The sequence below is a fragment of the Pantherophis guttatus genome, chromosome 3 (genome assembly GCF_059756535.1).
Source record: "Pantherophis guttatus breed Tessera chromosome 3, ASM5975653v1, whole genome shotgun sequence".
NCBI lineage: Eukaryota > Metazoa > Chordata > Lepidosauria > Squamata > Colubridae > Pantherophis > Pantherophis guttatus.
This window is the reverse complement of record NC_142065.1, coordinates 117,220,165-117,246,172: the sequence shown is the minus strand read 5'-3', so window position 1 is coordinate 117,246,172 and position 26,008 is coordinate 117,220,165. Positions and strand designations below refer to the sequence as shown.

At 45.5% G+C, this 26,008-nt stretch overlaps 1 protein-coding gene across 2 annotated transcripts in view; it reads right to left on the bottom strand.

Annotated features, from left to right (window-relative positions):
* Positions 1–26,008, bottom strand: part of DIAPH1 (diaphanous related formin 1) — a 196,226-nt gene that overhangs the window by 2,208 nt on the left and 168,010 nt on the right. Inside the window, exon 27 of one of the 2 annotated variants that reach the window (XM_087891213.1) lies at positions 6,924–7,114. The exons of the other annotated variant lie outside the window; for it this stretch is intronic. Coding sequence (XP_087747339.1) covers positions 7,020–7,114 — 95 coding nt within the window. The 3' untranslated portion in view covers positions 6,924–7,019. Of the gene's footprint in view, positions 1–6,923; positions 7,115–26,008 lie in introns of those variants that run through there. 2 annotated transcript variants of the gene reach the window in all.

Here is a 26,008-nt window from a genome sequence, read left to right as displayed (position 1 = left end):
ACCGATATAGAAAGCATAAAAGACTGAGGAACAGTGTGGTCAATCTGGGTGAGATTTTTCAACTTCTGCTGAGGAAAGAGCCCCCTTAAAGCTAGCCTTGGTGAAAAGAGGATGAGGTGGAATTGTTTGTTTTCCACCCCTCAAGAAAAGTGGTGAGCAAGCTATCTATAGATCTGGAAAAAGAGAACTTTTCAGAAGAGAAAAAGAAATTTGAAGCTAGGAAGCTGAACTGGGGAACTTAACTATAATATTGACTAAGTTGAAAACTTTTTAGATTATGGAATTCTGACCCAGAGAACTTTTTTGGAAAAAAAAAGCTTGGACTGAATAGTATCAAATAAATTAAAGAGAGAGAAAAGGGAGAGAAATAGAGCAGCAGCGACATCTACTGGTGGAGAAAAACACAAGAGAAGTGAAAGGAAGAAGTGAAAGTGAGAAAAAATATGACCTTGAAGGTCTGCTGAAGATAAGCTTGGCTGTTATAAACAACACCTGCACCAGCAAATTGTTTATACTGGATAGCTGAGACAGAAAGTGAAACATGACTTTTTAAACAGTGGAGTTCTTTGAACTTATGTGGAAGCTAAACAGATAAAGTGAGCAGAAGCTGGGAATAGCAGGGAACGTCTCCTTTTTGAACTCTCCTTTTGGTGATTTATAAGCCTTGATGACTAAGCTTTGGGGCTTGGTGGGCCTATGTGGATTACAAATTTATCAAGAGAAGAAGAGAATATTTTTTGAAAAACTCGGACTAACGAACAACTTTTTTTGGATTACAATAACAAAGTGAAATTGTTTCAAGATTGAAAATAAGAAGAGGGGGAAAAAAGAAAAGGGGTTTTGTGGTATTTTGATTGTTGAAAAGACTTTTTAAAAGAGGAAAGTTGGTAGGTGATTGTGAAATTTGTGTTATAACATCTGGGTTAGTATTAATTACCTCCTTTAACTTACTTAAATCCTCTAAGGCTGCCCAAAATGACAAGCACTTCAAACTTAAGTAAATTAGAGGGGAAAATGCATCTGGGTCATCATCAGCACAAGTATTGGTAGCATCTAGCCCAGTAGGTCAAAGAACTTTGGACACTATGTTGTAGCAAGAAAAAATGAATACGATGCAGGCAGAAATGAAATCAATGATTCAATTACTGCATGAAGACATGAAGGTAAGAATGGAAAAGATGGAATGATAAAATGGAGAATATTCAACAAATAATAAAAATGAACAACGGATTCAGAAAGTAGAAGAGAAAGCAGAACAAACAGAGAAAAAATGGAGATGGACTATAGTAGTGATGGCTAACCTTTTTGCCATTGCGTGCCAGGAGCGTGTGTGTGTGGTCGCGTGTGCACGTGCCCACACCCATAATTCTATGTGCCCTGCCCCTGTGACCCCCGTCTCCCGGCACAGGATGGCATGGTAGGCCTATTCTTTGCTCTCCCCAGCTTCCAGAGCCTTTCTAGGAGCCTGGGGAGGGCGAAAACGGCCTTCCCCACCCTCCCAGAGGCCCTCTGGAGGCTGAAAACAGCCCGTTGTTGGCATTTCTGGCCTCCGAGGGGGGGGGAGAGGCGGGGAAGGCCGTTTTTACCCTCCCCAGACTCCTAGAAAGGCTCTGGAGAGCAAAAAATGGGACTTCCGGTCCACCGGAAGTTGGGAAACGGGCCATTTCTGGCCTCCAGAGGGTCTCGGGGGGGAGGCCATTTTCACCCTCCCCAGACTCCTAGAAAGGCTCTGGAGGCTGGGGAGAGAGAAAAATGGGCCTTCTGCACACTCCCACCAAGGTCCTCCGGAGGCAGGAAACCGCCTGTTTCCCTACTTCTGGTGGGCCCAGAAGGCCCGAAAAACAGCTGACCGACGCTCACATGCGCGCCGGAGCTGAGCTTGCATGACCACCGATATGGCTACATGTGCCATAGGTTCGCCATCACGGGACTATAGACTCACATAGACAGACAAAAATCAAGAGAAAATAATAAATCACATTGGAGATGGCTACGGCTGAATATTTCTTGAGGTTCCAGAATATTGAGGAAGAAAAAGGGGAAAACCTTGCAGAGATAATGGCAGAACTGTTGGTGGAGACTTTAGAGGTGAAACTTCCTAGAGAGGTACGTGTGAGATTCACCAAGAAAGCAATAAGGGTGGAAATATTACAAAGAGTAAGAGATGACCCACTGAAATATAAAGGGAAAGAAATACGTAGTAGTCCTAAAACAGATCCCTAGAAGTGTAAGGGATACAAGGAAACAATGCCAGTTCTTGACAAGACAACTAATTAAGCATGGAGTAAACTTCAGATGGCTGATACTAGAGGGAATACTGGTGACTTGTATGGAACAAAGACACAGACTGGACTCCATAGAAAAAGCGGAACAATTCTGGACTTTATAGAAAAAGCGGAACATTTTGGGCCATACGAAGAAAAAAGATCAAGAGAGGAAATAGAAGAAAGAAAACAAGAGGAAGCTACAGGAGGGGGAAACATACAACAAAAAGAAGATGAAACAAAACTAGAGGAAAGAACAAGACAAGAAGGCACAAGGATAAAAGAACAGAGAAAAACAAGAATGACTAGAACAACAAGACCTATCTACAAGTAAAATTATGGAAGAAGAAATGAAACTATTGTCAATTAACATAAATGGACTGAATTCTCCCATGAAAAGGACTTTCAATAAATATGGAAAATTAAAGTTAGATTTAATTTGTCTTCAAGAGGTCCATATTAAAAAACAAAACAATAAATTACTGGAGTATCCGAAAATTGGGAAATTATATTCCTCTTTAGCGCAGCAAAAGGAGTAGCTTTATACATAAAAGAAACAATAAACGCTAGGCAAATTTTTGCAGATGAAGATGGGAGAATTTTGATGGTGGAGGTAACAATGAACTATAAAAATATACTTTTTTTCCTGTCTTTTAATTCCCTCCATTAATTCCATCATAGATATTCTTTCTTCTAATAATTTTTTGAACTTTTCCGGGATTGTAGGCAGTTCCATTTTCTTCAAATATTGTTCTATCTCATCTTCTTCTAGTATTTCTTGTTGATACAATCCATTGTAATATTTCTTAATTATCCTCTTCTTTTCCTCACTTCTATAACATATCTTTCCATCTTGATCTATTGACTTATTAATTTCTTTTCTTTCTCTTTTTTCATTTTATATACTAACCATCGTCCTGGTTTATTTGCATTTTCAAAAAAGGTTTTGCTTTGTAGCTTTTATTCTATTCACCAATTCTTCATTTTCCATTAAATTCATCTTATGTTTTTTGCAAATCCAACAAATTTTTAATCTTTTTGTCGTGCGGGTTTTTTTGTAGTTCCATCTCTAATCTCTTATATTCTTCCTCTAAATTCTTTTGCATTTGTCTGTTTTGTTTATTTCGTTTTCCTAAATATGTCATTGCCAATCCTCTAATGTATGCTTTACTGGTATCCCACACATTTTGTAAAGATGTATCTTCTTTCTTTTTCTCTTTAAAAAAGAAAGTAAATTCTTTTTCCATATATTGTTGAAATTTTTTTTCATTTAGTAATTTTTGATTTAAAGTCCATCTCATTTTTCTTTTCCCCCTTTCCATGTCATTATTATTCGATTGTGGTCTACCCATACATTTATTCCAATATCAATTTCTTGTATTTTAGCTATTAATTCTGTTGACATCCACATCATGTCTATTCTTGACCACGATAGATGTCTATTTGAGTAAAATGTGTACTGCTTTTCTTTTGGATGGCTTCACCTCCAAGCATCTTGTATTTTTAATTCATCTATCATTGTGAAAAAAGTTTTTGGCAATGTTTTTCTTATCTTCCTATTTAATTTTGTAGGTTTATAGTCCAACTCATTGTCTATTATTGCATTGAAATCCCCTAATATACATATCTCTTCATATTCATATTCTATTATTTTTTTATGTAATTTATGTAATTTCCCAAATTTCCCATTATCATTTGGAGCATATATTGCCACTAACAATGTTTTTTTTTTATTCATAGTTATTTGGACCATTAATATCCTTCCTTCCTCATCTTCAAAAACCTGTTTGGATTGAATTGTTTTTTTTAATATATAATGCTACCCCTCTTACTTTGACTGGCAAGTGTTGTATATAATATTCCCAATTTCTTTTGCTCCAATAGATACTTATGTTGTTTCTTAATATGAACTTCTTGTAGACATATAATCTCTAATTTTAATTTTTCTAATTTATTGAATATTCTTCTTCTTTTTATTACTGAATTTAGTCCATTTATATTCACTGATATTACTTTTACTTCTTCTTCCATTGTTACTTGTTTATTTGTTTAGTAGATCTAGTCACTCTTGTTTCTCTTTGTTCTTTTATCTCTTTTGCTTTTGCCCCCCCTCTCAATGCTCTTTCCTCTTGTTCCTTGGTTGTCTCAGTTAGTTGTTCTCTTTTCTCTTCCTGGCAGCTTGCCCCTTCTTCTTCTCTCACTTTTGCTTCTTCTTGTTGTTCTATATATTGCCGATAAAATAGCTCTGCCTTTTCTACTGTATCCAATCTGTGCCTTTGTTCTTGTAAGTTCACCAAGATTCCTTCTAGTATCTAAAACTCACTCCTTTTTTAATCAAATGTTTCGTCAAAAATTGGTATTCTTTTCTTAAATCTCTCACTCTTCTTGGAACTTGTTTCAATGCCACTATATCTCTACCTTTATATTGTATTGTTGTGTTCCTCATAAATTGCAAAATCTCTGTTCTCAGTGTTTTTTTTTTTTTGGTAAATCTAACATATATTTCTCTGGGTAGATTATTCCTCATCGCATATCTTGTATATACTCTGTAAATTTTATCTATCTTTTCTGGACTTTCATAACTTCCACTAATATTCCAGCAATTTTTTCTAGTAAATTCTCACCTTTTTCTTCCTCTATATTTTGGAATCTTAAGTAAAAATCTGCCCTGTCCATCTTGAGCTGTATAATTGTCTTTTCCTGGCTTTTATCTGTAGTTGTGAGTTTATAGTCCATCAATTCCACCTTTTTCTCTGTCGTTTCTGCTTTATCTTCCACTGTTATCAATCTTTGTTCATTTCTGCCCGTCATTTCTTTCATTTACTTAAGGTCATCATGCATTGCTTGTACCATGCTTTTTAATTCCATGGTTTTGTCTTGTTGTCTTGTTGTTTCTGCTGCTTTTTGTGCTGCGGAGCTTGGTGCTGCTGTTATTGATGGTGATGATAAATGTTGTGGTTGCTTCTTCATTTTAATCTTTACTTTCAAATCGCCCAATTTATAATCCAAATTTCGTAAATCAATATTTATAATCCACATTTATTGTCCTGGTCACCACAGATCTTCAGGTTCTTGATACCCTAATCCATAAGTTTAAAAAATATTAACAAAACCAAACACTAATGTTCCCCCTAAATGGAAACTGAAATAAGAAAAAAAAAGAAAAAAGAAAAAAAAGAAAAAAAAGAAAAAGAAAAACCAGGCAGTGGAAGAAAAAAGAAAAAAGAATTTTTTCCTATAAAAATATACTTTTGGTAGCAATATATGCACCAAACAACAAACAAACAAACTTTTATGGAAAACTCCATAAGAAAATAATAGAATTGGAATATGAAAATATATGTGTGGTAGGAGATTTTAATGCAATTGTAGATGCAGAACTGGATTATAAAAGTAGTAAAGTAAGCAAAAAAGCTAGGAAAACACTTCCAAAGATATTTTTCAAAATGGCAGAAGAATTAGGCATTCAAGATGTATGGAGAGAGATATACCCTAAGAAAAACCAGTATTCATTTTATTCAAATAGACATACATCTTGGTCAAGAATAGATAAGATATGGATGTCACCTGAGTTAAATGTCAGGGTTCCAAGTAACATCCCCAACGAAAGAAGACTCGGAGGCTAGAAGTTCATCAACGTTCCATTTTATTAGAGATGTCATATTGGCACCTCTGAGAAAACCCGAATCTGAAAGCTTCCAGGTTTTCCCCACCCAAAAGGAAGTCCAAGTCCCTTCCCCTGCACCCACATGTCCATCACATGGTCCAATCAATGCACTGTCCCAACTGGAGATGCCTCCCAGTCACACACTCCAGGTGCAGGCAGAATGTCCTTGACTCTGAGAGAAAAGAACGTTATTATGGCTAGATATCTCTACAACTCCATGCAATTCCCCCTCCCAGTTTCCTACAGCACTAAGTGTGGCAGCCCTGAAGATATGCCTCCAGGGCTGACATTAAAATCAAGTTTGCAGGAAATAGAAATAGAAACAAGCATTTGGGCAGACCTTAACCCAATAAAAGTTAAATGGAAAGGACGAAAGAGAAAATTGAGATGGATGCTGAACCAATCAATATTAAACGATAAGGAATTTATTCAAACTATGGAAAAAGAACTAGCTTTCTTTTTTTTAAAGAGAATAGGAAAGAAGAGACTTCACTGCAAAATGTATGGGATACTGCTAAGGCGTTTATTAGAGGATTAGTCATAACCTAGATGGGAATGAACAATAGTAAGAAACAAAACCAAAAAATATTAGAAGAAGAGTATAAAAGACTAGAAATAGAATTACAAAAAGAACCACAAAGGATCTAAAAATCAAGTGGAATTAACAAAACATAAACTGAATTTACTAGATAAAGAAGAATTGACACAAAAAATTAAAAGTGCTTGTCAGGTGTGCCTCCTTTCAGTACTCAAGAAAGAAAAACCCCGACTCCATTTTCATAGAGAAAGGTACTTTTACTGAGTATGAACTGAATGCAACCAAAGAAAAGCAAGGTCTGAGGCAATAGGTGCATATCACATATAGAAAGCATCCTTAAAACCCTCCCCCCAATTGTCCAGTCAGGATTATCCAATCCACATCCCCCCCAAGGGTCATGTGGGGTGCAGCTTCCAATGGTGCCATTCTCCTGGTATGCCACAACGGTTGACCTTGAGTGGTTATCAGCGTTCTTCCCAGCTGCATAGAAAATGCTGAGGAAAACTTTCTCCCCTCTTCTTCACCAGCTCACTTCCCCCCTCCCAGACATTCAAACAGCTCCCCCCATTACAATGGCAGCCAAGCAATCAAGCAATAAAAAGGCGGAGGCTGACATTCGGCCCTCCTGCAGAAGAGACATTATTCCTACAAGAAAAACAGAATAAGGGAAAATAGATAATTACATAAGCAGGAATATGAGTACAGCTCCAAGATTAAGGTTTATCAGGATATTTGGAATAAAATAATTGCAGCTGCTTCGGAGCCCTAACATCTCGCTTATTTACCCCTTCAGACTAAGCTAAAGAGAAATGTTTCCAGGCCGAGTACTGCACCTTACCATGATGTTTCCTCAAATCCAATATTTCTTTGACTTCAAAATGCTGTTCCCCTTCAATGAGTATGGGGACAGGAGGAGGTTCTTGGTCTGGACGCAAAGGGGCCAAACGCTCTGGTTTCAGCAAACTGACATGAAACACCGGATGAATCCTTCGCAAGGTTTTAAGCAACTCTAATTGCACCGTAACTGGGTTAACTATGCATATGATAGGGAAAGGGCCCACGTATTTGGGCCCAAGTTTCTTTGACTTTTGGGTAGTTTGTAAGTACTTGGTGGAAAGGAAAACCCTATCTCCTACCTTATAATCTCTACCCTGAAGTCTTTTCTTATCAGCTTGGACTTTATGAGCTTGGTGAGCCTCGTCGAGGACCTTATGTGTTACGGACCAAGTACCACGCAGCTGTTCAATCCATTCAGCCAAAGAAGGTATCTGTGGGTTTTCCTGAGGTAACTCCGGGATGGGCACAAAGTCTTGGCCGGAGGCTACCTTAAAGGGGGTAAACCCAGTACTGCTGTGTATAGAGTTATTATAGGCGACCTCTGCAAATGGCAACAAGTCCGCCCAGTTATCTTGCTGATAATTTATGTAACATCTGTATTGTTACAACACCGAGTTAGTTCTTTCACAAGCCCCATTGGTCTGAGGGTGGTGGGCGGAGCTTAAACCTTGGGTGGAGCCTAACAACCCCAGGAACTCCTCCAAAAGTGGGAGGTGAACTGGACCCCTCTGTCTGAGATTATTCACTCTGGAGCCCCGTGTAGTCTGTACACGTTGGACAATCAATTTTGCCAGAGTTTTAGCCGAAGGGCTCTTGGAACATGGAATAAAAAGCACTTGTTTAGAAAACAAATCAGTAACCACCCAAATGACTGTATTTCCTCCACTTTCAGGCAACTCAACAATAAAATTCATGGAGATTTTCTTCCATGGGGCTCCTGGCCTGGCTACATTCTGAAGCAGACCAGGTGGTTTCCCAGGAGGCCTCTTTCCTGAAGTACATATGGGGCAGCTCGCCATGTATGCTTCTATGTCTTTCTTCAGCTCCGGCCACCAGAATTGTCATTTAACTAAGTGTAACATCTTCACGAAGCCAAAATGCCTAGCGATTTTAGCATCATGGGCATATTGTAATACTGTCCCACTCAGGCTGGCGGGGACATACAGTTTGGCTCCCACCCAGGCGAGACCCTTCTGAAGTGTACACACATTGGAGTGGGCTAAAAACCACTTGTCAGTTTTTAGTGCTTCTTTCAACTGCTTGCTCAAGTCACCAGACAAGGTTAGATCTACTTTTGCCTGGGCTCTGGTAACCACTGGTGCCGCCAGCTGTTTCGAGGGGATAACCGGACGAATTATTTTATTTATTTATTTATTTATTTATTTATTTATTTTATTTTATTTTATTTTATTTTATTTTTCATATTTGTATACCGCCCTACTCCCGAGGGACTCAGGGCGGTGAACAGCCATAAATAAATACAAAGACATACAAAAGTTAAAAACTATTAAAAATATTAAATAATTTAGGTTTAGGTTCAAAGATTAAAACATCCAAATTTAACTAAAAGAGATTTAAAACCCAATTTAAAGCCAATTTAAAGGCCAATTTAAAAGGGAGAGTTAGGCCAGACCAGCCTGTTGGAATAAAAACGTTTTTAGGGCGCGGTGGAAGATGCGTAGGTCTTGGATCCTCCGTATCTCCGGGGGGAGATCGTTCCAGATGGCAGGTGCCCCCACAGAGAAGCCTCTCCTCCTGGGGGCCGCCAGTCGACATTGTTTGGCTGACGGCACCCCGAGGAGCCCCTCTCTATGGGAGCGAACTGGTCGGTGAGAGGCTACTGGTGGCAGGAGGCGGTCTCGTAAGTACCCTGGTCCTGAGCCATGGAGCGCTCTAAAGGTAGTAACCAAAACCTTGAAGCGCACCCGGAAGACCACCGGGAGCCAGTGCAGCTCGCACAGGAGGGGGGTCACATGAGAGCGCCACATTGCTCCCGTCACCACCCGCGCGGCCGCATTCTGGACCAGTTGGAGTCTCCGGGCGCTTCTCAAGGGGAGCCCCATGTAGAGAGCATTACAATAATCCAGGCGTGAGGTGACAAGGGCGTGAGTGACCGTGCGTAACGAGTCCCGATCCAGAAAGGGACGCAACTGGCAAATCAGGCAAACCTGATAAAAAGTCCTCCTGGCCACGGCCATCATATGTTGTTCTAAAGACAGCCGCGAGTCTAGGAGGACACCCAAATTGCGAACTCCATCTGTGGGGGCCAACGACTCGCCCCCAATAGTCAGAGATGGCGCCAACTGACTATATCGGGACGACGGAAACCACAGCCACTCGGTCTTGGATGGGTTGAGCCTGAGTCTGTTCCTCCCCATCCAGATCCGTACGGCCTCCAGGCATCGGGACATCACCTCGAGGGCATCATTGGGGTGGTCTGGGGTGGAGATGTACAGCTGGGTGTCATCAGCGTACTGATGGTACTTCACCCCAAAACCACGGATGATCTCACCCAGCGGCTTCACATAAATGTTGAACAGAAGGGGCGAGAGGACCGATCCTTGCGGCACCCCACATATAAGGGGCCTCGGGGTCGACCTCTGCCCCCCTGTCAACACAGACTGCGACCGGTCAGAGAGAAAGGAGGAGAACCACTGTAAAACAGTGCCCCCCACCCCCAACCCTTCCAACCGGTGCAGCATGATATCATGATCGATGGTATCAAAAGCCGCTGAGAGGTCTAATAGGACCAGGACAGAGGAGCAACCCCTGTCCCGAGCCCTCCAGAGATCATCAACCAATGCGACCAATGTTGTCTCTCTGCTGTACCCGGGCCTGAAGCCCGACTGGAACGGATCTAGATAATTCGATTCATCCAGGTACTGAGGCAGTTGTCGTGCAACCACACTCTCAACAACCTTCGCAACAAAGCGAAGGTTGGAGACAGGACGATAATTTGCTAACACAGCTGGGTCCAGGGAGGGCTTCTTGAGGAGGGGCCTCACCACTGCTTCTTTCAAGGCAGCGGGAAAGACACCCTCACTCAAAGAAGCATTTATAATCTCCTGGAGCCAGCCTCGTGTCACCTCGCGGGAGGCCAGTACCAACCAGGAGGGACACGGGTCCAATAAACATGTGGTCGCATTTAGTCTGTTCAGTATCCTGTCCACGCTTTTGGGAGTCACAGGATCAAACTCTTCCCAAATAATATTCTCAGGACCTGCCCTTGTCATCTCCCCTGGATCAACCCAGTCAGAGTCCAGCTGTTCCCGAATCTGAGCGATTTTGTCATACAGATATTGTACAAAATCCTCAGCTCTACCCTCCAAGGGATCTTCCCGCGCCCCTTGGTGGAGCAGGGAGCGGGTCACCCTAAACAGGGTGGCTGGGCGATTATCTGATGACACAATAAGAGCAGAAAAGTAGTTACTCTTCTCTACTCTTATCGCCACTAGGTAATTCTTAATATGAGATCTTACCAGTGTTCGATCGGATTCAGAACGACTAGCCCTCCAACTGCTCTCTAGGTGTCTTTTCCAGCGCTTCATCTCCCTCAGCTCCTCAGTATACCAAGGAGCCAGGTGAGACCGGCGCTGGGTCAGAGGCCGCAAAGGCACGACTCGGTCTAAAGCTCCAGCCGCCGCCCTATCCCAGGTGGCCACCAGGTCTCCAGCCGAGTCGTGTGCCAGAACCTCAGGAAATGGCCCAAGCTCCATCTGGAATCTCTCAGGATCCATCAGGCGCCTGGGGCGGAACCACCTAGTTGGTTCCGCCTCCCTGCGGCGGGGTGTGGCGGTTCGGAGGTCCAGGCGAAGGAGGGAGTGATCTGACCATGACAAGGGTTCAATCGCTATATCCCCTATCTCTAGATCACTCGACCACTGTCCAGAGACAAAAACCAGGTCCAGTGTGTGTCCGCCCCATGTGAGTAGAGCCATAAATTAACTGGGTCAGGTCCATAGCCGTCATGGAAGCCATGAACTCCCGAGCCACCTCAGACGTCTCGCCGACTGATGACAGGTTAAAATCCCCCATGACCATAAGCCTGGGAGTGTCAACTGCCACCGCGGCTATAACATCAAGCAGCTCAGGCAGGGCTGTTGCCACGTGGCAGGGAGCCAGGTACGTGACTAGCAAGCCCAACTGCACCCTATGACCCCACTTCACAAGGAGGGACTCACATCCAGCCGTCTGAGGAACAGTGGCTTCCCTCGGTCCAAGACCTTCGTTAATAACAACTGCCACCCCTCCGCCCCTCCCCTGTGACCTTGGCTGATGGAAAGCACGGAAACCTGGTGGGCACATATCAACAAGGGGGGCTCCCCCTTCCTGGCCCAACCAGGTCTCCGTAATACCCGCCAGGTCCGCACCCCCCTCCTGAATAAGGTCACAAATGAGGGGGGCTTTATTTACCACGGACCTGGCGTTGCATAGCATCAGCCGAAGGCCTGGGGTCCGAGATTCCGTACAACCTGGGGAACGAGAAGAGCTTTGAGGGTCGGAGCGTGCCACCGCTTGCAACCAGCGAGGACGCACTCCCGCAAGATGATGTGGCCCCCTGCTCCCACCATATCTGCCCCTCCCACCTACAGTATCGATGTTATGGCCATCTGTTACTTCCTCTCGAACCCTATTATATTGAGGCAGTCTCAAGAGGACATCTGCCATAAAGTTCTTCCCTCCAGGAAGGTAGCGCAGGGAGAAATTAAATCGGTTAAAGTGTTGGGCCCAGCGGACTTGCTTAGGCGACAGTTTTCATGGCATTTTTAAAGCGTCTAAGTTTTTGTGATCAGTCCACACCTCAAAAGGGTGCTTCGCCCCTTCAAGGAAATGCCTCCATGTTAACAGCGCCCAATGAACAGCAATAGCCTTCTTCTCCCATATGGCCCACCTCCTCTCAGTCTCCGATAATTTCCGAGAAGTATAGGCACAGGGTTGCCTATACAAATGCCTCTCGGCATTTGCTTGGAGTAACACCGCCCAGATGGCCACATCGCTGGCATTGGCCTGAACAATGAACGGGGCTTCCATGTCAGGATGTTTAAGGTCCGGTTCGGCAGCAAACAGACATTTCAGTTTCTCAAAAGCCGCCTGACAGTCCATAGTCCACTCAAGAGGCCGGCAGGGTTTTGGCCTCATCTCTCCTTTTGTTTTCAGAAGGTTAGTAATCGGTAAGGCAATTTTTGCAAACGAGGGGATGAACTGTCGATAGAAATTAGCAAAACCCAGGAAACTTTGTAGTTGTTTGTTGGTGCATGGGGGAGCCCATTCCAACACGGCCCAGACCTTTTCTGGATCCATTTCTATCCCATCATGCGAAATGCGATACCCCAGATAGTCAATTTTAGTCTGGTGGAATTTGCATTTTGATAGCTTAGCATACAATTCAGCAGCTCTAATTTTTTTCAGGACGGCTCTCACCAGTTTTACGTGGTCGTCCATGGTCTTGGTGTAAATAAGAATGTCATCAAGGTAGACCAGCACCCCTTTGTAAAGGTGTTCGTGCAGTACTTCGTTGATCAGTTGCATGAACACTGCAGGAGCTCCTTGCAGTCCAAAAGGGAACACCCGAAACTGGAAACATCCCAGCGGGCAGTTGAAAGCAGTTTTCCATTCATCACCTTCCTTAATCAGAACTCTATAATACGCGTCCCGCAAGTCCAGCTTAGTAAAAATCTTTCCTTTGCCCAGGTGGGCTAGCATGTCCTTCATGAGGGGCAGGGGGTAGACGTTTTCTACGCAGGTTGCATTCAAGGTCCGATAGTCAACCACCAGGCGATAAGACAAATCCTTTTTCTTCCGGAATAGAACCGGGGTGGCTACACGCAGCCTAGCTGGTTGGATGAAGCCACGTTTTAGGTTTTGTTGTGGCTCCGTTACTGGAGCCTGTGTCATCGTCAGGAGAGGACTCCGAGAGTGAAGGGGAGGAGTTGGCAAGGCCTCCCTCTCCAGGACCCTCCTCTCTGGCAATGCCTTCGGTGTCCGCCGAAGGGCAAGAGATAGGGCCAGGGCCAAGCACGTCCACGCAGACACAGATGGACAGTGATGAGGGTAATGAGTCTTGGCTGGAGCCATGCCAGCGTCGCAGAGATAAGCACGCGCAACAGAAGAAAGGGTGTGCCCGAGATTAGGCTGAGTCACTGGACCACACCCCACAGGATATATAAGGGAGCGTAGTGTCCAGTCAAACCTTGTGACGAACAAAGCTGAAAGCTTCCACGCCATTCTGCATTGCTGGACTTTTGCTTTAAGACTTGATGGGATTATCTCTGGACTTGATTGTAATTATTGAGCTGCTTTCCTTTGATGTATCAGAAGTGGGGAGAAGTTATCTCTCCTCTTTGTAAATAATAAACTCTTGGCAGGCAGCCACTAGGTTGTTGCCAAGTTCCGTTATCATAAGGAAAAGGATTTTGCCGGCTGGTTTGGTCTTTAACTCCTGAATGTCTGTTGGTGTGTGTGCATGGGGGTGGGGACAGAACATCTTGTTCGTCACCACAAATGTTAACCCATCTCTAACCGAGATGGACCCACAACTGCAACAAATAATACAGCAGCTACAAGCTGATAATCAGCTCCTGCAGCAGCAAGTCGGCCAGCTAACTGCGCAGCTGGCTTTGGGAAATGCTCCTGCAGCTGTCCCCCCACACCCTCCTACTCCCCGTCGGAAATGGCCCTATCAACGTACCAAGTAAGTTCTCTGGGCAGCAGGAGATGTTCCCGGCCTTCATGGGACAATGCCAACTGTTTATGGCTATGAGGCCAGAGGACTTTCCGGATGACCGGGCTCGGGTGGCATTCGTAATTAACCTCCTCTCTGGCAATGCCGCCCAATGGGCCACGCCCCTATTGCTGCAGAATAGCCCCTTGTTGGCAGATGATCAGGGCTTTTGGCAACATCTGAGGGTGATGTACGAGGACCCCCTGAAGACTCAGATGGCAGCCAGGCGCCTCAAGGACCTCCGTCAAGGGAAGTGCCCCCTGCAGGAATATGTGGCTGAATTTCGGCTTCTGGGCCAGGACTCTGACTGGAATGATGCAGCGTTAAGGGACGCTTTCCAGGATGGCCTCTCCGATGACCTGCAGGACGAGCTGGTTCAGGTGGAGGCGCCTCAGACCCTCGATGCCCTCGTAACGCAGTGTCTGCGCATCGACGCCCGCTTCAAACGGCGCAAGATCCGCCAGCCCATCCAGGAACCCCTGACCGTTTCTGCACCCCCGCGTCCCACACCAACAGCGTCCCGGGTCACCCCGCATTTCGTGGCGATGGCTGAGGAGCCCATGGAGCTTGGAGCAGCCAGACCGCACCTGATGGCCCAGGAGCGTATGCGGAGACGCCAAGGGGGATTGTGCCTCTATTGTGGAGAGGCTGGACATTTTGCCACGTCGTGTCCCAGGAAGCGAAATGGGGCGCTCATGCCTGTTCCGGAATCTCGGCGTGAGCAGCCGGGAAACCGGGCAGGCCCGGCCTAGGGGAAACCCTAGGCCGGGTGCGTGTCAACGCCCCGTCGGACTTAGCGGATGTGGACTGTGAGCCCCCTTGGCACCTGATTCTGGACACCCGGGTATTGTTTGCCAACTGGTCAGAGAGGCTTCAAGCGCATGCGCTGATGGACTCGGGGGCCACGACAAACTTCATGGACCAGGCCTTTGTGGCCCATTTTAAGGTTCCCTTGGTTCCGGTGGACCCTCCATTGAGGGTCGAGACTATTGATGGGCGGGAACTTGTAGCGGGGCCCATTAAGTTCACGACTAAGCCTTTGCGCTTCGCCATTGGGGCCCACAAGGAAGCGATCCAATTTTATGTAACGGCGGACCTGCATTTCCCGCTGGTCTTGGGAATGGCCTGGCTTCGGGCCCACGATCCGCAGGTGGCCTGGTCAAGGAATGCCATCTCCTTCCCGAGCCTGCAGTGCGTCGACCACATCCGCCACACCTGTGCCAGCCAGGATGTCTCCACCCCTGCCATCTCCTTGCCTCCTGAGCTGACGCCCTTCGCTGACGTGTTCAGCGAAAAGGAGGCGGACCGCTTACCCCCGCATCGACCCTATGACTGCCCGGTGGACCTGATCCCCAACATTCCACTGCCTGTATTCCATGCCGGAGCCCGAGTTGGCCGCCCTACGGGACTTTCTAGACAAAAACTTGGCCCGAGGGTTCATCTGGCCTTCGTCCTCCCCTCTCGGCCCCGGGCCTCTTTGTGAAGAAGAAGACGGGGGATTTACGCCTGTGCTGCGATTACCGGCGCTTGAATGCCATCACGGTGTGGAATCGCTACCCCCTGCCGCTCATCCCGGAGCTGATGGAGAGGTTGCGGGAGGCCTCGATCTTCACTAAGCTCGATCTCTGAGGGGCCTACAATCTGGTCCGTGTGCGAGAGGGGGACGAGTGGAAGACGGCGTTTGGTACCCGATACGGCCACTTCGAGTACACCATCATGCCGTTCGGGCTGACCAACGCCCCCGCAGTCTTCCAGCACCTAATGAACGACATTTTCCGGGACATGTTGGATCGGTTTGTGGTGATCTACCTGGATGACATTTTGATCTATTCCTGGACCCAGGAAAGCCACCTCCAGCATGTCCGCCAGGTCTTACAGCGCCTGCGGGAGCACCAACTCTATGCGAAGTTGGAGAAATGTTTCTTCTTCCAGACTTCCATAGAGTTCCTTGGGCACATCATCTCCCCCGAAGGCATCGCTATGGACCCGCACAAGGTAGAGGCCTTGTGTAGTTGGGAACCCCCTCGTCAGGTGAAGGACGTCCAGCGTCTGCTGGGGTTCGCCAACTACTACCGGACCTTCATCCCAGGCTTCGCCACCCTGACCTTGCCGCTGACCCAACTCCTTCGCAGGAAGGTCCCGCTCCAGTGGGGGCCCCCGCAGCAGCAGGCATTCGAGATTCTGAAGCAAGCCTTCGTCACGGAGCCTGTCCTGAGGCACCCCAATCCACATCGTCCGTTTGTGGTTGAGACGGATGCGTCCAATGTGGCGATTGAGGCGGTGCTGCTACAGGCCCCGGTGGATGGCGGCACCCTTTTTCCCTGCACGTACCACTCACGAAAACTCAATCCTTCCGAGCGCAACTACACCATCTGGGAAAAGGAGTTGCTGGCTATCAAGGCCGCGTTCGAGGCTTGGCGGTATCACCTCGAAGGGGCCCGACACCAGGTGGAGGTGTGGACGGACCATCGGAACCTGGAGCACCTCACGACAGCCAGGAAGTTGAACCAGCGGCAGATCCGGTGGTCTTTGTTTTTCGCCCGGTTCAACTTCCACGTGACTTATATCCCGAGCAGCCACAACGAGAGAGCACATGCTCTATCCCGCAAGCCTGAGTACTTTTGCCCTAAGGATTCCTTTCCCCCACGGACGGTGCTGCCAGCGGAGTGCTTGGCCACGGTCCAGGAACTTACGGACTTGCGGGCTCAGGTGCTGGAAGCGCAGCGCCAGGATGACTGGTCGCAGCAGCAGAGAGCGGAAGTCAGCCCCGCGTCCCCATGGACTTTGGAGGAGGGCTTGTTGAAGCACCGGGGCCGGTTGTACGTGCCCACGAGTCCGCTCCGAGCCCTCATCATGAACCAGTGCCATGACAACCCCGTGGCGGGACATTTCGGGTTCTTTAAGACACTGAATCTGGTGACGCGGACTTTTTGGTGGCCTCGGGTACGGCACGACATGCACGTGTACGTGACGTCCTGTGTGACGTGCCGACAGGCCAAAGCCACATCCGGCCCACCTCCTGGACTCCTCCAGCCGCTGCCGACACCGGAGAGACCGTGGGGAGCCATCTCCATGGACTTCCTGACGGACCTGCCACCATCTGCTACGTTCACGACCGTCCTCGTGGTGGTGGATGCGCTCACGAAGATGGCACATTTTATCCCGTGCCATGGACTGCCATCGGCCCGCACCACAGCCCGCCTGTTCCTGCAACACATCTTCCGCCTCCACGGCCTGCCGGACCGGGTGGTTTCGGACCGCGGGGCCCAATTCACGGCCCGCTTCTGGAAAAGCCTGATGGCCGTGTTGGAGGTGCAGGTGTGCCTGTCGTCGTCGCACCATCCGGAGACTGACTGGGGAACGGAGAAGGTCATCGGCATCCTCGAACAGTACCTCCGCTGTTTCGTCAACCAGAAGCAGGACAACTGGGCCGAGTACCTTTCCCTGGCGGAGTTTGCCTTTAACAACTCCCAACACACCTCCACCCAGATGACCCTGTTCCATGCCAATGTGGGATACCACCCACAGCTTTTCCCGCTGTCCATCTCGGACTCCCCTGTTCCCGAGACCCAGGACTTCCTCTCGGAACTGCAAGCAGTGCAGCAGCTGGTGTGGCGGCAGCTGATCCGGGCGAAGGAGGACTACAAGCGGGTCGCCGACCGCTCTCGACAGGTGACGCCACCGCTGGAAGTGGGTGACCGGGTATGGCTGTCCACGAAACACCTCCTCACGGACCGGCCGGTAAAGAAACTCGACCACCGTTTTATTGGTCCCTTCCCGGTCGAGGCGGTCATCAACCCGGTGGCCTGCCGGTTGACTCTGCCACGCTCCATGTAACTCCACCATGTTTTCCATCGGTCCCTTTTGGTCCCTGAAGCCCCAGCGTGCCACCTCCGGCGTCCGACAACTCCTGCCCCCTTAGCCCCAGTCGACGAGGACGACTCCTCGACATACAAGGTAGACAGCATCTGAGACTCCCATTGGCTAAAGGGGTGTTTCCAGTACCTGATTGCCTGGAAGGGGTACGGGCCCGCGGATTTCACTTGGGAGGACGCTTCCTCCGTCCATGCCCCTGACCTGGTACGGGCCTTCCATGACCAGTTCCCGTCCTGACCGCATCCCGACCGTCAGCCGTGGGGGAAGGGCCCTGCGGTGGGGGATAGTGTTGTGGCTCTGTTACCGGAGCCTGTGTCATCGTCAGGAGAGGACTCCGAGAGTGAAGGGGAGGAGTTGGCAAGGCCTCCCTCTCCAGGACCCTCCTCTCTGGTAATGCCTTCGGTGTCCGCCGAAGGGCAAGAGATAAGGCCAGGGCCAAGCACGTCCACGCAGACACAGATGGACAGTGATGAGGGTAATGAGTCTTGGCTGGAGCCACGCCAGCGTTGCAGAGATAAGCACGCGCAACAGAAGAAAGGGCGTGCCCGAGATTAGGCTAAGTCACTGGACCACACCCCACAGGATATAAAAGGGAGCATGGTGGCCAGTCAAACCTTGTGACGAACAAAGCTGAAAGCTTCCACGCCATTCTGCATTGCCGGACTTTTGGTTTAAGACTTGACGGGATTATCTCTGGACTTGATTGTAATTATTGAGCTGCTTTCCTTTGATATATCAGAAGTGGGGAGAAGTTATCTCTCCTCTTTGTAAATAATAAACTCTTGGCAGGCAGCCACTAGGTTGTTGCCAAGATCCGTTATCATAAGGAAAAGGATTTTGCCGGCTGGTTTGGTCTTTAACTCCTGAACGTCTGTTGGTGTGTGTGCGTGGGGTTGGGGACAGAACAGGTTTTTATCAATAAAGTCTCGTAGTTCCCCCAACTCCCTGGGGGTCCTGGGGTAGATTTTTGGTTCAGCGAGTTTTACCCCAGGAAGGATTTCTATGCTACAGTCTGTAGGCCGGTGGGGGGGGGGCAGCACATCTGATGCCTTTTCACTGAACACTTCCCGGAGGTCCCAGTATTCTTTTGGGATCTTTTCTTCTCCCACAATGTGGTCCGTTGCAGTCGCCGTCCCGTCGCTCACCACTTTGGCCACGCAATAGGGGTTCTCCCGTCTCTTCCCTTGTTGATTAGAGCAGATGCGCAACATGCCCGTTTTCCAATTTATACGTGGGTTCCATTTTCAGAGCCAGGGCAACCCAAGTAGGAGGAGCCATTCCATGCCAGGGGCCACAATAAAACTCAGTCTTTAGGTGATCCCCCATCCTCATCTCAATTGGTTTGGTTACAAAATGGGCTGCCCCCCCCGCAGCTACCGATCCGTCTAGCTGACAGAATGCGATGGGCCTTTTCATCGTTTTTAGTCTTAGACCCATCTGTTCCACAATGTCCGGGCTGATGACACACCTAGTGCATCCCGAATCTAGAAGGGCTAGCATCTTCCCGTGGGCCCCAGTGGATGGTACCTTTAGTTCTACTGGGATGGTCATGGGGCCCCCATTCTGACTTACCAGGAGGTCCTTGTCAGAATTGGTTTTGGTTTCGCTGTCATCGGCAATGGTCGGAGTTCCCAACTCACCCTGGTTCAGGGGAGTGAACTCAACGACTTCTACCCCTTTTAGGGTGGCTTCGTGGGATTTTGCGGGCACTTTGTCAGCTCTCTTCCCTCCACTAGGGGTCGCCTTGTGTTCAGGCTTAGAGAAACACTCAGCTGCTTGGTGCCCCTCCTTCCCACATCTGAAACTTGCGGAGGACTTCGGCTTGGAGTCTGCCGGCCCCACTGCAGCCTTTGGAGCCCTCTTGTGGGATGAGGAGGGTGGTTGGTTCCAGGTGCGCCCACCACGGAAACTATCTCTGGCCAAGTCGATCTCCACGTCCGCAGCCAGCACGTACCAACTCTGCAGATCCCTAGGGGCCCCTCGGGAGCATCAATCCTTGTAGACATCCTCATTTAGTCCATTTTTATAGCTCTCCAGCAGGGCTACTTCTGACCACCCTCACATGTAGGGTGCCAAATCGCAGAACTCCTGGATGTACTCTACCACCGATCTCCGCCCCTGATGTATGGACTTCATTCTAGTAGTTTGTATATCCATAGTCTTTTCTAATTCTATCTCCTGTTCTTTTGTAAAGTTTTTAGTTAATAATTTTTATTTATTTTTATTTATTTTTAAACCCGCCACTGCACCGAATTCCTCTACTTTTCTCATCAATTTAGGGTCTGATTTTAGCGGGTCTTCAATTATAAAAACCATATTGTCTGCATAGGCTTGAATTTTATACTCCTCATTCTTAATTCTCAATCCTTTAATCTCTTGATCTTCCCTAATTCTATTTAAGAGTGGTTCTAGTGATAGGATAAAAAGAAGTGGGGAGAGTGGGCAACCTTGTCTTACTCCCTTTGTTATCTCAAATCCCTCTGTCGTGTCTTAATTAAATACTACTTTTGCTGTTTGTTTTGAATATATTTTTTCAACCATTTTTCCAAATTTTTGTCCACATTCCATTTTCCTTATCAATTTTGTCATGAATTTCCAGTTCAGATTGTCGAAAGCTTTTTGTGCATCAAGGAAAACCAGTGAACTTTGCTTCTCCGAGTGTATTTCGTAATACTCTAATATGTCAACCATCGTACGTGTATTATTTTTAATTTGGCGTCCTGGTAAAAATCCGCTTTGGTCCAGATGAATATGCTTATTCAGAATCGTTTTTAGTCTTTCCGCAATTATTAACATAAATGTTTTATAATCAGAATTCAATAGAGAGATAGGCCTGTAGTTTTGTATTAGTTGTTGGTCCGAATCTTCCTTGTGTATAAGTGTAATTAATGCCTCTGACTATGATTTCGGAATATTTGTCTCCTGCAATACATCATTAAATATTTCTAACATTAGCCCTCCTATCTGATTTATTGTATTCTTATATAGTTCAATCGGTAATCCATCAGGGCCTGGGGTCTTATTATTTTTTTGTCTTTTTATAGCCATCCCAAATTCAGTTTCAGAAATTGGTCTGTTCAGTATTTTTTTTTGTTCGTCTGTCGATTTACAAACATTTATTTCCTCCAAGTATTTTTTAATTTCTGATTCTTCTTTTTTTTCTTGTGTATATAATTTATAGAAGAAATTATAGATTATTCATTTTTTATCTTCTTTTCTGTATCGAATTGCCCCTTCTTCATCTTTCAGGCATTGTATCGTTCTTTTGTCCTTTTCTTTTTTCAATTTGTAGGCTAACCACCTACTTATTTTATTTGCATGCTCAAAATAGTTTTGCTTCGCTGTCTTTATTTTCCAGGCTAATTCTTTCCTCTTTAATTTTCTTGTTTTGGGGATCTTTACATAATTTTTCTTCTAATTTTTGGAGTTCTTCCTATAGTTTATTTTGTTGTTGACTTTTCTCTCTCCTTTTCTTTGCAATATATGCAATCAAGACCCCTCTGATGTAAGCTTTTAGAGTATCCCAGAGATTTTGAGGCGAGGACTTCATTCTAATTCTCGCCTTTCGCTCAGCTAACGGGTCCTCAAAATGCGTTCTGAGGGCTGCCATGAATTGGTCATAATTCCTCATCAGGGGGGAATCTTCATTATGGAGTCCCATCATCTACTCAGCTGGCACCCCCTCCAGGGCCCTGGTAACACACCTCATGCATGTGGCATCTGGGGAAATTCTCCCCCCAGTTCTGCATGTGGTTCCACACTTGGGTTAAAAAGAATCCCAGTCCTTTCGGATCTCCCCCGTAACTTACTGATAGTAAGGGAATTTTGGGCTTGCTTCGCCTCCCTTAGGGCCTGTCCAGCAGGGGGGCCCTGGGCCACAGCAGCCGCTTGAGTTCCGGAGGCCTGAGCGGTCTCTTCCCGGGCTTGGGCTCTCTCTTCCACACAAGCAGCAGGCTCTGTTTCACCCCCGGGGCGTTCATCCTCCCCCCTGGCAGGCAATCCATACCTTTCACAGGCTTTATGACTCTCAGCAGCCTCTCTCAGTAGTTTCAAAGCATGGGTGATCAGAAGATTTTCTTTCTGCTCTTGCTGCTGTCAGCCTTGGAAGCCATATTAGGCCGGAAGCTTCAATGCTGCCACCTCCTCATGTGTGGGAAAGTAGGAGGGGGGATTTAGGAGAGGGGAGTTAGTAGACATAATAGCGTTCTTCCTATCGGTCAAAGTCAGGGTGAGCCAGCATCTGGAGGAGTGGTCAGGGGCTGGCTTGAGGTGGAACGGACGATGATTGGAGCATGTGATCGATTGAGGAGAAAGGGGGTGGTTTTGGGAGCTTTGAATTACTGAAGGAAAGCCCGGGCTTTTCAGATTCGGGATTTCCCAGATGTGCCAGTTTACCTATTTCTAGTAAAGAGAACTTTGGAAAATGCCTGCTTCCGTGTCTTTACTGGGAGTCGGGGGTTTTCTGGAATGCTGACAGCTGCCAGGCAGCATCTCCGCCTTGGCTTCTAGTAGTTGTTACATCTTGGAGGGTCTTCTCCAGCTCCGGTAATCTCCCCATGCCCAGCGACCATTTGGCTCTCTCTGGCTTTTCCTCCAGCTGTAAATCAGCCATTCACTCTGAAGCCTCCCAGCCGGGGTATGATGGGGAGGTTGCGGAGCCAGCAGCTCCCATCTGTTCCTGGTCGCTGTCTTGGTCAGACATTGTTTGCTCAGCCCCCACAGTAGTTTTCCAGGATGGTTGCTAATTGCAGACCTTGCTTAATGTCAGGTGTGCCTCCTTTCATTACTCAAGAAAGAAAAACCCCGACTCCATTTTCATAGAGAAAGGTACTTTTACTGAGTATGAACTGAATGCAACCAAAGAAAAGCAAGGTCTGAGGCAATAGGCGCGAAAATCACATATAGAAAGCATCCTTAAAATCCTTCCCCCAATTGTCCTGTCAGGATTATCCAATCCACATCTCCCCCAAGGGTCATGTGGGGTGCAGCTTCCAATGGTGCCATCCTCCTGGTATGCCATGATAGTTGACCTTGAGTGGTTATCAGCGTTCTTCCCAGCTGCATAGAAAACGCTGAGGAAAACTTTCTTCCCTCTTCTCCACCAGCTCACTTCCCCCCTCCCAGACATTCAAACAGCTCCCCCCATTACAATGGCAGCCGAGCAATCAAGCAATAAAAAGGCGGAGGCTGACAGTGCTAAACAGAAATTTTTCGAAAATGCAAATAAACCAGGAAGATAGTTGGCATATAAATTGAAAAAGGAGGAAGAAAAGAAACTGATACATCAATTAGTAGATGAGAAAGGAACTCTCCATTATCAAAATGATGATAAAAAAATAATAATTCAAGATTGCTATGAAAAGCTGTATGATCAGGAGAAAATTTCAGAAGACAAAATAAAACAATATTTGGAAAAAGCTGAATTACCTAAAATACCCGAGACAGTGAAATCCATGTTAAATGAATGTATAACAATGATGGAATTAACAGAAGCGATCAAGAGGCAAAAGAGTAATAAAGCACCAGGACTAGATGGACTACTGGCAGAACTTTATAAAGATCTACAAAATATTTTAGGCCCGTCAATGTTGGAAGTTCATAATGAAGTACTGTTAGATGCGAAGGTACCAAATTTGTGGATGGAAGCATATATATTACTATTATACCAAAAGAAGACTCAGATTTAATGCAGATAAAAAGCTATAGGCCTATATCCTTACTGAATGCTGATTACAAAATATATGCCTCAATAATAGCAGAGAGATTAAAAAGGGTTTTGAATGAATTTATATTGTACATTCAGATCAGAATGGATTTCTGCCTAAGAGACAGATTAAAAACAATATGAGAATGATTTTAAACACACTGGAGTATTATGAAGCACACCCTGGAAAACAAATGTTGTTGATTTTCCTAGACGCACAGAAAGCATTTGATAATATAAACTGGCAGTTTATGTTATTATAATTAAAAACTATGCATTTTGGGGAGAGATTTATCAATATGATTAAGGCAATATATCACAAGCAAACGGCAAAGGTGATGGTAAATGGAGATATGACAGAGAACTTTAATATTAAAAAAAAAGGCACAAGACAAGGATTTCCACTATCCCCTCTAATATTTATATTGACATTGGAAGTGTTAAACAGAAATATTAGACAAGATATAGAATTAAAAGGCATGGAAATAATAAAAAAAATATATAAGCTACAGGCGTTTGCAGATGATTTGATTTTTATTTTGGAAGATCCACAACAAACAGGACCCAAATTAATTAAAAAATTAGAATAATATGGTGAAGTTGCAGGACTGAAAATAAACAAAGAAAAACCTAAGATTTTGGTCAAAAACCTTACAGATATACAGAAAAAAGAGTTAATGAAGAGAATAGATATTCAGATAGTTAAGAAAGTAAAATATTTAGGAATTCAGTTAATGGTAATATGTGTAACTATTAAAGAAGATAATTACTATAAAGTGATGCAACAAATTAAAATAGACTTGAAGAAGTGGAAAAACCTGCAACTGTTGCTGACAGGAAGAATAGCTACTATAAAAATGAATATCCTGCTGAGACTACTATATCTATTTCAAACAATTCCAATAAAGCTGGAAAAAAGATATTTTGAAGAATTAAATAAAATAATATTAAGATATATTTGGCAAGGGAAAAAAGCAAGAATAAGCTTGAAAATGTTGCAAGACTCGAAAAATAGAGGTGGTTTTGGGTTGCCAGATTGGGAGTTGTATTATCAGGCCTTGGTATTTACTTGGGTGAAAGAATGGATTGGTTTGAGGCATAAAACTTTGCAGGGACATGATCTTTAACTGGATTGGCATGCATTTTTATGGTATTGGAAAAACAAAATACATGGTTATTTTCAAAGACATTATATTAGAAATGCATTATTACTAGTATGGGAGAAAATCAAAGAACAACATTATTTGAAAATACCAGTCTGGCTCTCCACAATGGAGGCACTGATCTATCCAAACGTTATCAATCTGGGAAATATTATTAGATACAAATATATTTTGAATGAAAAGGGGGAGCTCAAAAGTAAACAGGAACTGAATGGTCAAGGGATTGATAGCATGGTGGCCACAAGTGCAGATACTATCTAGATATGAGAAAGATGTTAAAATGTATGTTTTTTAAAAAAAAATTAACAGAACTAGATCAGATACTAACAGGGCCAGATGAAAAACTAATAAAGAAAATGTTTAGTTATCTATTAATATTAAAATGGAAGATGAACAAGTAAAGGAGACAATGATAGTATGGGCTAAAAACTTTGGATATACAATAGAGTTAGATAAGTGGCAGAAATTATGGAATAGGCATTATAAATTAACGATGTCAACTACATATAAAGAAAACTTATATAAACTTATGTTTTATAGATGGCACTTCTTGCCCTCGAGGTTGGCAAAGATGTTTTAAGGATAAGTTGGTTAAATGCTGGAAATGCCAACAGATACCTGGTTTGTACTGTCATATGTGGTGGACATGCCCAAAAGCAACAAAAATTGGACAAAAATACATACATGGTTGGAAAAAATGATAAAGCAACATACTGATTTAAAACCAGAAATATTTTTGTTGGGTATTCTTCCGGATAATTATAATAAGGGGAATATATATTTGATCCTACATGTATTAACTGCAGCCAGAATTGTATTTGCACAACAATGGAAAAGTGAAGAGATCCCTACAGATGAAAATGTGATTTAAAAAATATTAGAATGTGCAGGAGTGGAAGACAGCTTTTAATTGTCCTCTGGAATGCTACCAGTTCCGAGTGATGCTGTTCGGGGTACAGGGGCCCCCAGCCATATTCATGCAATTAATAAATGAGGTGCTCATATAAGCATCAAAACAAGGGTGTCTTACATCCTCATCTACTTCGAAAAGTGTGTGAGGTGCTAAGGAAAGTCCTAGATGCTAAACTCTATGCCAAACTATCAAAATGTGACTTCCATAAAACTAGCATGGACTATTTGGGTTACCAGGTGTCAAGTAAGCAAGTAGAAATGAACCCTGGGAAAGTGAAGGCCATACTGGAGTGGGAAGCCCCCCAAACCAGAAAACAGCTGCAAAG